General features: G+C 48.9%; 1 protein-coding gene across 2 annotated transcripts; it reads left to right on the forward strand.

Moving 5' to 3' along the window:
- The first annotated feature begins 3,006 nt into the window (after positions 1-3,006).
- POLR3D (RNA polymerase III subunit D) lies at positions 3,007-12,282 on the forward strand. 2 transcript variants are annotated; one of them, XM_023216685.1, is made up of 9 exons: positions 3,007-3,138; positions 3,365-3,534; positions 5,150-5,193; positions 5,777-5,928; positions 6,073-6,197; positions 6,403-6,571; positions 6,966-7,228; positions 7,999-8,151; positions 8,320-12,282. In XM_023216685.1, the coding sequence occupies exons 2-9, from the start codon at positions 3,370-3,372 to the stop codon at positions 8,440-8,442; spliced, it is 1,194 nt and encodes a 397-aa protein (XP_023072453.1). In that variant the 5' UTR covers positions 3,007-3,138; positions 3,365-3,369; the 3' UTR covers positions 8,443-12,282. The 2 variants fall into 2 exon arrangements, with proteins under 2 accessions (XP_023072453.1, XP_023072454.1); XM_023216686.3 differs by having other exon boundaries at positions 3,013-3,101; positions 8,320-12,280.
- Positions 12,283-12,340: the final 58 nt, after the last annotated feature.

The following is a 12,340-nucleotide window of genomic DNA, read 5'->3' on the forward strand; positions in this document are numbered from 1 at the left end:
ACGCCTGGCTAATTTTTGTACTTTTAGTGGAGACAGTTTCACCATGTTGGCCAGGCTGGTCTCGAACTCCTGACCTCAGGTGATCCACCCGCCTCAGCCTCCCAAAGTGCTGGCATTACATGAGCCACCACACCTAGCCAATAAAAGTTCTTTAAATTCCAACAGTAGAGCAAACTTGGTATTCAGATTCCTTCCAGGCTTTGACCAAGAGTGCACATGAGGGCCACTGCTGTGAGCCCAGGATGGGTGTGACTAGGCACTGGTTGACCCATTGTGGCTGTTCTAAGGCTGCCCACACAGCCTCACCCAGGACTCCATCAAAAGCCCACAATGTGTGTGTGTATGTATGTATACGTTTGATTATTGTATATACACACATTCTTAGTGTTGATGCATTTCAGCACAATCGTTTTTGGTTTTTTTGTGGAGTTTTTTTGTTTGTTTTTGGTGTTTTGAGACAGAGTGTCCCCCTGTTGCCCAGGTTGGAGTGCAATGGCGTGATCTCAGCTCACTGCAACCTCCGCCTCCCCAGTTCAAGCGATTCTCGTGCCTCAGCCACCTGAGTAGCTGGGATTATAGGCATGCACCATCACGCCCAGCTAATTTTTGTATTTTTAGTAGAGACGGGGTTTCGCCATGTTGGCCAGGCTGGTCTGGAACTCCTGACCTCAAGTGATCTGCCCACCTTGGCCTTCCAAAGTGCTGTGATTACTGGCATGAGCCACCACGCCCGGCCGCACAATCCTTTTTGAAAGCAATTTAGCAATATGAATGAAGAACCATAAAATGTGCATGTACAAAATGGTACAGCCACTGTGGAAAACAGCTTGGCAGTTTCTTGTAAAACTAAGATACAACTACCATAAGACCCAATGATTGCACTCATGGGCAATTATTCCAGAGAAATACAAACTTATGTTCACGCAAAATCTTGTACATGTATTTTCACAGCAGCTTTATCCAATAATAACCCCAAACGGAAAACCACTCAGATGTCTTTCAAAGGGTGAATGGTTAAACAAACCATGAATACTTTGCAATAAAAGGGAACGAACTATTGATACGCACAACAACTTGGATGATCTCCGGGGAACAATGCCGAGTGAAAAAAGCAATCCTAAGAAGTCACATACTGTATGATTCCATTTATATAACACTTTTGAAATACCAAAATGGCAGAAATGGAAAACAGATTAGTGGTGGGAGGAGGTGGGGGGAGGGAAGTGTGGCTATAAAAGGGCAGCTAGAGGAATCCTTGTGGTGATGGAAACTTCTTGTATCTTGACTGTACCAATGTCAATATTCTGGTGGCAAGATGTTACTACTGGGGGAAAATTAGTAAACAATACTTGGGATCTCTCTACATGGTTTCTTACAACTCTACATGAATCTACCATGTTCTCAAAATTAAAAGTTTAATTTAAAAAATGTTTTTAGAGATAGGGTCTTGCTGTGTCACCCAGGCTGGAGTGCGGGGGCTGGATCATAGCTCACTGCAATCTCGAACTGCTAAGCCTTTCAAGCGATCCTCCCACCTCTGCCTCCCAAAGCACTGGGATTACAAGCGTAAGCCACCAAGCCCATCCCAAATATTTACTTAAAAAACAAAAACAAAAACAAAAAAACCTTCTTTTGGCCGGTTATCCCAGGACGGGAAATCTACCCCAGGAATATAATCCTAAAGAAAACAAAAACCAAAACAAAATCGAAAAAAAGCACGTCGAATGTACCAGATATTCACTACAGCATTATTTAAAACAGGGAAAAAATAATCAGGGAAATACTTAAATCATGATACAGCCACTGGAGAACTACGCAGTCTTGGATGCCGTAACAGAGAAATGTTATTTGAAAAAGGAGGATACAGGCTAGGCGCAGTGGCTGATGCCTGTAATCCCAGCACATTTGGAGGTCGAGGCGGCTGGCATCACTTGAGCTCGGAGTTCGAGACCAGTCTGAGCAACACAGTGAAATCCCATCTCTACCAAAAATACAAAAAAAAAAAAAAAAACAAGAAGAAAAAAAAAAAAAAAAGAAAAAAAAAAAAAAATTAGCCGGGCGTGGTGGCATGCATTTAGAGTCCCAGCTACTCGGGAGGCTGAGGTGGGAGCAAGGCTTGAGGCTGGGAGGCAGAGGTTGCAGTATGCAGGAACCTCGTCTCAAAAAAAGAAAAAGGATACAAAATTGTGATACAGCTCTGTGAAGACTACTAGACACATTACAAAATTTTTAATAGTAGTACTCTACGTGGCATTCTGGTAGAAATGATTTCCTCAAACTCCCCGTAATAATGTTTTTATACGGTCTGGGGGATGGGAAATAACATTAAATGACACTTTTTATGTTATATCACAAACGCTGGAGTCAATAAAAGTTCTTTAAATTCCTCCAGCAGTAGAGCAAACTTGGTATTCCAATTCTCTCCAGGCTTTGACCAAGAGCGCACCCGAGGGCCACCGCCTTCGTGATCCCAAGCGGGTGTGACTGGGCACCGGTTGGTCCACTGCGGCTGTTCCAACGCTGCCCTCACAGCCTCACCCCAGGACTCCACCAGGAGCACAGGGAAGGGGTCCCCGAGAGTGGGCGAGGTCGCTGCCCGGAGGTAGTGACCACTCCAAGGTCACCATGGAGAACCCGCAGACAGGGCTCGGCGTGGCCCAGGACTCCCCGACTCCAAGTCCAGGTCTCGCTCTCTGTGCCGCGCCCCTCGCCCCATCCCGAGCAGCTACCCCCAAGCTCCCAGGGGCTCCGCCGAGGCGAAGCCTCACATTGTGGCGTGGCGGCCGACAAGACCCGGACCCTGATCTCGGCACCTCCACGCCACCGCCCGGGGGCCCAAGACCCCCGAGCACCGCACCATAGCGTAGCCCAGACCGGATCCCTCATCCTTTTTCGCCCTCTCAACCCAGCTTTTCCCGACTCCGGGAAGAACCGGGAAGAGAAGGCGGAGAGGAGCGAAGCGCCGCCGGATAAATACTGTGGCCCAGTCCCGCCCCCGAAACGTCACATCCGCCCCGCGCCAAGATGGCGGCGCCCAGGCCGTGCCACGCAGACTTCCGCCCGGCGCGGAGACCTAAGGCTGGCAGCGGGTCGCGTCGCAGGTGAAGTGGTGACGCGTGGTGTGGAGTCGCGGCCCGGGTGCGTCCCTGCCTGGTTCCTGGGCGGGGTTCCTGGAGAGAGGGCGTGTCGCGAGCCAAAGGCTCTCACCTGGGTGGTCCCAGGAATCTCGCCACGTGGGAGGGGAGGAGCTGAGAGGCCACTGGTGGGACGCACCGACTGGGGGACCGGAAAGCAAGGGGGTTGGGTTCCGCCAGGGTCCGCGTGTCCGTCCACTCTGGTAATCTCGTCGTCCCTTCTCTCCCAGGCAACATGTCGGAAGGAAACGCAGCCGGCGAGCCAAGCACTCCGGGAGGGCCCCGACCCCTCCTGACTGGGGCCCGGGGGCTCATCGGGCGGCGGCCGGCGCCTCCCCTTACCCCCGGCCGCCTTCCCTCCATCCGTTCCAGGGACCTCACCCTCGGGGGAGTCAAGAAGGTATCCAGCGGCGCGTTTCTAAAGAAACTACCTTGAATTCCAAGCCCCGGCATTCAACTAACGTTTGTGCAGGGCCTACTATGTGTCAGGAGTGTCGTTGGGCCTCAAGCCTACCCCTCTTTAAATTCTAGGGAGCCTGTCCTATCTTCAAATCTAGGTACTGAGTACAAGATGTTGAAATGATTCCCAGAGGTGGTTGAAAGACGGAGAATCCTAATAAGTTAAAGTCGTTCAAAAGCAATTTGGACAGTGTTTATTTACTCTTATTGTGTGTTTGGACATCTTTAAGAAACCCATGAAAGCCAGGCAGGCATAAACTTCACAGTCTTAGAGGGTTCAGAATTCACCATCTCAGTGTGCAAACTTGTTATCTAGAGTATCATGAATCCTAGGCATGGCATTCGAGGTTCTGTGGCCTCTCCCATGTGTATATGACTGTGGATGTCAAGAGTAGCCCAGAAAGGGGTGGGGTCAGGATGACAGAAGAATAAAGCAGGTTTTTGGTTTTTTTTTTTTTTTTTTTGAGACAAAGTCTCGCCCTTGTCCCCCAAGCTGGAGTATAATGGCATGATCTTAGCTCACTGCAACCTCTGCCTCCCGGGTTTGAGCGAGTCTCCTGCCTCAGCCTCCTGAGTAGCTGGGATTACAGGTGCCCTCCACCGTGTCCAGCTGATTTTTGTATTTTTAGTAGACACAAGGTTTCACCATGTTGGCCAGGCTGTTCTTGAACCCCTGACCTTGTGATCCACCCGCCTTGGCCTCCCAAAGTGCTGGGATTTGCTCAAGTGCAGGCGTGAGCCACCACTCCCGGCCAAATAAAGCAGTTTTCTTTGTTTGTTTGTTTTGTTTTGTTTTTAACGGAGTCTCTTTCTGTCGCCCAGGCTGTAGCACAGAGGCACCATCTCAGCTCACTGCAACCTCCACCTCCCAGGGTTCAAGCGATTCTCCTCCCTCAGCCTCCCGAGTAGCTGGGATTACAGAGGCCTACCACCGTGCCTGGCTAATTTTTGTAGTTTTTAGTAGGGACGGGGTTTCACCATCCTGGCCAGGCTGATCTTGAACTCCTGACCTCATGATCCACCTGCCTTGGCCTCCCAAAGTACTGGGATTACAGGCGTGAGCCACCACACCTGGACGTAAAGTAGTCTTTAAAAACCTAACTTTGCCTTGGAAAATATGGAAAATCCATAATCACCTGATTGAGAGTGTTGGCAGATCTGTGGCCTTCCCTACTTAGGCCTTGCTGCTAGAGATGTTCCCCCACGATACTGACTGGTCTCTACAGCAGTTTGAAGATAAGAGGTGAGACCAGAGAAATTCCTTTGCTTTTAGAAGTCCCAGAGGACCTTCTTTCAGGATCTTCTTTCCTAAGGCTGCTGGTTAAAAATGGTTTTTGGTGCCCCTTTCTTCTATGCGTAACTCCACTGCCACCACACCATGACGTTCCTCCTTTTCAGGCACATGTGTGTCTATAAAACTGACAGCACTGTGGAATGTGCCAAAGAGAGTCATGGTGGCCATGGTCTGTAGAAGATGCCCTTTGGGAATTTTTATTTTCCTCTGTACTTTGGGGTCAGAACCTAACACATCAGTGACTCCTGTATTTTGCTTTCAGAAAACCTTCACCCCAAATATCATCAGTCGGAAGATCAAGGAAGAGTAAGTAGCTAGTCCTTCTGAATACTTGCCCCTTATTTACTTGCTCTGAATTTGGGGCTTTGGGGAGAAATAACTAGGTTTGTGGCTCCAAAATTTAAATTTATATCTTTAGTTCTTTTCACTAGTGATTTTCAACCCTGGCTCCTAGGTGATTCTAATGTGCAAGCTTTAAAAAAAAAATACTGGTGTCTAGGGTTCCATCTCTAGAAATTATGATTTAACTTGTTGGCAGTAGAATGGAGTGATTCTCTTTGATGGCCCGCGTTGAGAGCCAATAGTTTAAACAAAGATGTGTCACGCTTTCCCTGAAGTTCCTTTGCATTTCTGCCTTCCTGCTTTCAGTCCCAATGCAAACAAAAATCTACATTTTTGGACAAGAAGGTAAAGTAAAGCAAACTGAAAAAATCCTGCCTCATCAAGGAAGTGAGAAAAGTGCTAGAATTAGGATTGGATTCTGCTTCTCATGGTGTAATTATTGGCTCAAACTCTCCACTGTCTTGGAGGGAAGTGGTATGGGAGAGTAAGGCCAGTTTTTGGAGACACAATGAGTGAGTGGTTTCCCTTAATCCATTCTTTTTTCCAGGCCCAAGGAAGAAGTAACTGTCAAGAAGGAGAAGCGTGAAAGGGACAGAGACCGACAGCGAGAGGGGCATGGACGAGGACGAGGCCGCCCAGAAGTGATCCAGTCTCACTCCATCTTTGAGCAGGGCCCAGCCGAAATGATGAAGAAAAAAGGTACAAGGAAGGAATCAGTGAATTTCAGTTCAGACTGCCCAAGAGAAGGGCGAGAGCAGTGGAATTTCCCCGCTCCCAGTTCAGTTTTCCTTGCTGTCGGCATCTTCCTTATTGATCCCTAGTGACCTGGGTGATTTCCCACAGGGAACTGGGATAAGACAGTGGATGTATCAGACATGGGACCTTCTCATATCATCAACATCAAAAAAGAGAAGAGAGAGACAGACGAAGAAACTAAACAGATCTTGCGCATGCTGGAGAAGGACGATGTGGGTACCAGGAGGCTGTGGGGAAGGGGCTTCCTTGTGGCTGTAGAACAGGGCTTCTGGGGAGCCAGGTGAGGGGCAGAAGAGCTCACTGATGTCCTGGAATCCTGGGGAGCAGCAGGAATCTGTGGTTAGAAAGGGGACTAAAGCAGACTTTGATCCAGGTGCATGTGCTAGCAGGCTGGATGATCCAGACTCTTTTTGGCAGTTCCTCGATGACCCCGGGCTGAGGAATGACACTCGAAATATGCCTGTGCAGCTGCCGCTGGCTCACTCGGGGTGGCTTTTTAAGGAAGAAAATGATGAACCAGATGTTAAACCTTGGCTGACTGGCCCCAAGGAAGAGGACATGGAGGTGGACGTACCTGCCGTGAAAGGTACTCTGTCAGTTGACTTCTCGTCTCCAATTCCATGGCTGCTCCCCAGGAATCCCGTGCATTGGGCATCCTTTGCATGTGTCCCTGAGTGCTGCTCATGAGCAGGTCCTCCCATCCCGGCTGTAAGATACATGAGCTGAACAAAGATGCCCGATTCTCCCTCGCAGAGGGTTCCTGTGTTGACATGGAGTGGTGGGCCCAGCCTCAGATGTCCCTTTTTAGATAAGTCAGGCGAGATTTAAACATGTTGTCTCTTGCCCTTCTGTATAACCAGTGCCCCCTTCCCACTCCCTGGCTGAGTGACAGTGGAGCAGATGGGGGCAAAGGGCTGGTAACAATGAGCTGATATGGAGGGTGGTCATGTGATAGCATTCCGTTTCTATCACCTGGGCAGTGAAAGAGGAGCCACGAGATGAGGAAGAGGCCAAGGTGAAGGCTCCTCCCAAAGCAGCCAGGAAGACCCCAGGCCTCCCAAAGGACATATCCGTGGCAGAGCTGCTCAGGGAGCTGAGCCTCACCAAGGAGGAGGAACTGCTGTTTCTGCAACTGCCAGACACCCTCCCTGGCCAGCCGCCCACCCAGGACATCAAGCCCATCAAGACAGAGGTGCAGGGTGAGGATGGACAGATGGTGCTCATCAAGCAGGAGAAAGACCGGGTATGCTCAGGCAGAGGCCTGTGGGATAGAGTCGGGGACTAAGAGGGGAAGTGGTGACCTGTAGTGGGAAGCAAAGCCATGCCACCCTGGCTGAAATGGGACAATAATGTGTGGTTTTTCTTGATGCCTGCAAGAGCCATGGGGCTTTGTACCTCCAACCCCAATTGTGTGTGTGTGTTGCAGGGGTGTGTGTTCACTTCTTATAAGGAAATATTTCAAAGACATACAAATGATAGAACTTATGGCCAGGTGTGGTGGCTCATGCCTCTAATCCTAGCGCTTTGGAAGGCCGAGACGGGAGGATCAGTTGAGCCCAGGAGGTCGGGACTGGCCTGGGCAACATGGTGGCACCATGGCTAATACAAAAACTAGCCAGGCATGGTGGCGTGTGCCTGTAGTCCCTGCTACTTGGGAGGCTGAGGTGGGGGGATGGCTTGAACCCAGGAGGCAGAGGTTGCAGTGAGCCAAGATCGTGCCACCACACCACAATCTGGGTGACAGAGTCAGACCTTGTCTCAAAAAAAAATGAGAACGTAAACTGCCACGTACCAGAACTCAGCTTCAGCAGTTACTGATATTTTGTCCATTTACGTATTTGTTTGCTATGGGTTTTGTATTTTAACCATAGCAGACAGCCCTAGGAGAAGGCACTCTTTGGGGAGCTCATTCTGACCTTTGCTGTGCCTTTCTCTTGGGGAGTAGAAGGGGGTTCATGAAAGATGGAGGAAAGAGCTCCTAGCCCAGTGTCCATCCTCTGGTTTTCTGTGCAGGAAGCCAAGCTGGCAGAGAATGCTTGTACCCTGGCTGACCTGACAGAGGGTCAGGTTGGCAAGCTACTCATCCGCAAGTCTGGAAGGGTGCAACTCCTCCTGGGCAAGGTGACTCTGGACGTGACCATGGGAACAGCCTGCTCCTTCTTGCAGGTAAGAGCCTCCTTAGGGCAAGGGAGGGATCCTTTAAGGAGTGGAGGAGGATTGAAGAGCCAGTGCTAAATAAGGGAGGGAGTTTCTGGGAGTATCGTGTCCCCATTCACAGCTCTACATGCTGGGCACGTGGTGGTGGTTCTCATCACTGTCTCTGTCAATTGGCAGGAGCTGGTGTCCGTGGGCCTTGGAGACAGTAGGACAGGGGAGATGACAGTCCTGGGACACGTGAAGCACAAACTTGTATGTTCCCCCGATTTTGAATCCCTCTTGGATCACAAACACCGGTAAAATGAGCAGATGGAGGAGGACGGTGCCTGTGCCCATGGCTGCTGCCTGCTCCAGACATTTTGTTCTTGAATCTGTGAGACCCAGAAGGGGCCCACTGAGCCCACCCACTCCAGCCTTTGGCAGCCATTGTCCCAGGTCCCCCAGGGCTTCCTCCCATAGCAGCTGTGAACGGCACAGTGAACCTTCCTACAGCATGGAGATGGCACATCTTTGCTGCTGGGGACTTGGCCCTGCTATTTATTTTTGTATTTATGTCTTAATCTCATCCACTGATGCATCCTCCCAAGGTAGGTGGGGAGGGTCTGTGGGTAGGGGCTGGCTTCTCTTGGTGCCTGCTGTGCCGCCGGGGCAGGAAGCGTGAGGACTGCAGCTTCTATTGGTGCTCCCTCCTTCCTCCTGGAGGCAGCATAGGGGAGAGAGAGCAAGGATTCAGTCTGAGACTTAAGCTCTCGGTCCAAGCTGGCCAGTTCCTGGTTCTGTGTCCTTGGACAAACTACCTAACCTTTCTGAGCCTCCTATTCCTCATCCGACACACATGGGGATGATACCTACCTCCCAGGCGTGAGGATTCATGGGCTGTTATAGATGAAAACTGCACAAGGCCACGCACAAGGCCAGAACCAGCAGGCACTCAATAAATACTCATGTCCTTTTTCTCTACCTGAGTCTATTTTCAAACAAAATAGAGATTTCAAGTCTCCCAGAAGCAGTGACTAGAGCTCTCCCGTCCCCACTCTTGCCCCTTCCTGTTTTATATCCTGTCCTCACCCTGGGCCTGATGCCCTAAATTTATGGTGTCAGGCTGTTCTATGCCTTTTTCTCCTGGCTCGTCTTAGCCAGGTGCCTCCTGTGTGAGTTACTGTAATCGCTGCAGGTAATAGAAAGGAAGAAGTCAGAGACTCCTCCCAGCACCCTGCAAAAGCCTTTGGGGGACATGTTGGGCCCAGGACATGTTCCCTGTACTCTTTCCTTTGCACTTATTACTCATGTATGAGCTGGAGTCATATATTGCTAACAACAAAACTAAACCCTTGGTAAGAGAAGTTAGGAATGTATTGAATAATGGCCTCTTTGACACTTGGCTGACGATGCCCACTTCAAAAACTTTGGGTTTCAGAGGCCGGCCTCTGTCTCCTGTCTTAGCACTGCCAGAGCCACCTACTCAGTGTTACTTTTTTGGGTCTGTGATCCTGTTCCCTTTACCAGGTCATCGTACTGTGTTGTCCCTGGAGGAATAGCTTCTCCTCTTGTCTTGACAGTAGGGCTGGTATTTTCCCTGGTTCAGCTGGGGAGACATTTGCAGGTTAGAAAAAGGTCTCATGTGGCGGTGTGTGTGGCTGTTAGACACTGATGGCACAGCTTCCCTTTGCTGGTGTCGTGGCACATGGCCTCTGGGACAGTATGAACCACAGGGGCCCAGGAAGAACCGTTTCCCCTCCACCCCCATCCCTGATTCCTAGTGGCCCCTTAGATTTTGGGTACATCTTCTTTCAGGCTCACCTTCCTTTTCAAAGTTCCTCAAGCCTGTAACTCATTTGTCAAGGCTGGGCTTTTCCTACAAAGCCCTCAACCTGCCCAGCCAGCAGCTGTGAGGCTGACTGACTATTTGGTGACCACGTCGCCCTTTCCGGTGCTGAAGCTCATGTCAGCTCCGTTGGATAGTGTTGTTCTGGGCTCTTCACATTGTAGAGGACTGGAGCAGAAAGGGTTCCTTGGAAACCTGTGCTGGGAAGCCCTGTTTGGTCGAAGGCTAAGCTTTGGTTAGTTCTGGCTCCAGCCCTTTGTTCCTTTAAATAGCTGATGCACAGCCAGCAGGTCTCCGTTCTCATCCTCTCTGTTCTGTTTCTTTGGTTCAGAAATACTCTTCTGCTTTTTTTGGATGAACTTAATGGCCCGATATTAGATATTGGGTATTTTTCAATCTTCAGTTTTCTGACTCTTCCAGGAAAGTTTGAGGAAGAACATGTACTGTTTTCACATTCATTTTGTCCCATTCAGATGTCTTGGCTTGAACTTATGACTCTGTATCAAAGTCTGCACAACCTGTCCCTAGATCCCTGATGCACCAGTTAGGTCTCATCAGTAAGTGTGGGAAAAGAGAGGAGAGTCCGCCTTCTTGGTCGGGCCTGTGAGGCATGCATTTCTACCAAGGAATACAGACAAATGACAGAGGAGAAGAGCCCAAAGCCAAATTCATACATGAATGCAAGTGGATGCAAATTTGCTGCTACCTGCATCTGTGTATACACTTTCTGTGAAATACAGAAAGAAGGAACAATAGGCTTGCACACTTTTCTAACTACATGATTAAGTGGCAGAGTCCGGGCTATCAAGTCACGGTTGGGTTTGAATCTGACTCTACCAGTAACTTGGGTTGGAAAAAAATCACTTATCCTCTTTAAGCTTGATTTAATTTATTTTATTTTATGTAAGAGTGAGACAGTAGTAGCTTAATAAGGTTGCTTTTAAGTTAGAGTGAACATGAGGCATTTATTCGGTGCCAGGCAGATAATTGCCTGTAACGGGATGTGATCAGCACAAGTAACAGAAAATTAGTCTGACGGTGGCCTAAGCAATGGGAATGTTTATCTCACGTAGCAAGAAGTCTGTAAATAGATAGTTCTAGAGTTGGGTGGAAGCCAAAATGTCATCACAATTTCCTCGGAACTGTTTGCTCTGCCATCCTCAGTGTTGCAGAATGGCGGCTCCTGTGCCAAGCATCATTCTCCAAATGACGTTGTCCACAGGCAGAGTGGACAGTAGTAAAGTTGTTTTTATTATGTCCTTATTCGGGAAGAACCGTCAGCAGCTCCAGCAGCCTCACCCCTGTCTCTTTTTAGAGTGGGGCTGTGTGCCCACTCTTGGACCGGGCCCTGGCAAAGGGGGATGGGTCGACTAGTGCATCCCCTGTGCGTCCCCTGGCACTGAGCACACTTGCCCTTGAGCTGGGATTTTGTTAGTAGGGAGGAAGCTGGAGTGGCAGTTGGATAGACAGTTCATAGCAGCTGCTGCCATGTTCAAAAAAGACCACAATGTAAAATCATTAAGTATTCATCTAGGCATAGCTTTTAAAAATGTTTAGTCACCTTTTATTCCACTAAAATCAATTTTAACATTTTAGTGTATAATATTTTATTTTAGATTTAGCAGGTACATGTGCATGTTAGTTTTGTTTTGTTTTGTTTTTTGAGATGGAGTCTCACTCTGTCGCCCAGTGGAGTGATCTTGGCTCACTGCACCTCTGCCTCCCAGGTTCAAGTGATCTTCCCGCCTCAGCCTCCCAAATAGCCGGGATTACAGGCACATGCCACCACACCCAGCTAATTTTTGTATTTTTAGTAGGGATGGGGGTTTCATCATGTTGGCCAGGCTGATCTCAAACTCCTCACCTCAAGTGATCTACCTGCCTCAGCCTCCCAAGTGCTGGGATTACAGGCATGAGCCACCACGCCCAGCCACGTGTGCATGTTTGTGTATATTGCGTACTGGTGGGGATTGGGCTTCTGTCATACCTATCACCTAAATAGTGAACATTGTACTCAGGTAACTTTTCAACCCTTGCCCCCCTTCTACTCACCCCCTTTTGGAGTGCCCAGTGTTTGCTATTTCCATCTTTATGTCCATAGGTACCCATTATTTAGCTCCCACTTATAAGTGAGAACATGTGCTGTTTGATTTTCTGTGTCTGAGTACACTTAGGATAATAACCTCAAGTTCCATCCATGTTGCTGCAAAGGACATGATTTCATTATATTTTATGACTGCTCATATATATTATTTCAGCCTTCAAAATTTTGTATGTTATTTATAATGATATAAATTATGTGGTTTTATCGTGTATTCTATCTCACTCAAAAGTACATACAATTTTTTGGTCCCAGCTACTCTGGAGCTGAGG

This window comes from Piliocolobus tephrosceles, chromosome 7, assembly GCF_002776525.5.
Source record: "Piliocolobus tephrosceles isolate RC106 chromosome 7, ASM277652v3, whole genome shotgun sequence".
Classification (NCBI taxonomy): domain Eukaryota; kingdom Metazoa; phylum Chordata; class Mammalia; order Primates; family Cercopithecidae; genus Piliocolobus; species Piliocolobus tephrosceles.

What these genes read in the sequence shown, in the direction of transcription:
- POLR3D (XM_023216685.1), top strand. Translation starts at nt 3,370, where the DNA reads ATGTCGGAAGGAAACGCAGCCGGCGAGCCAAGCACTCCGGGAGGGCCC. An exon ending in CGAAATGATGAAGAAAAAAG is followed by an intron (nt 5,929 to 6,072) that starts GTACAAGGAAGG and finishes GATTTCCCACAG; the next exon opens with GGAACTGGGATAAGACAGTG. An exon ending in CAGCCTGCTCCTTCTTGCAG is followed by an intron (nt 8,152 to 8,319) that starts GTAAGAGCCTCC and finishes GTCAATTGGCAG; the next exon opens with GAGCTGGTGTCCGTGGGCCT.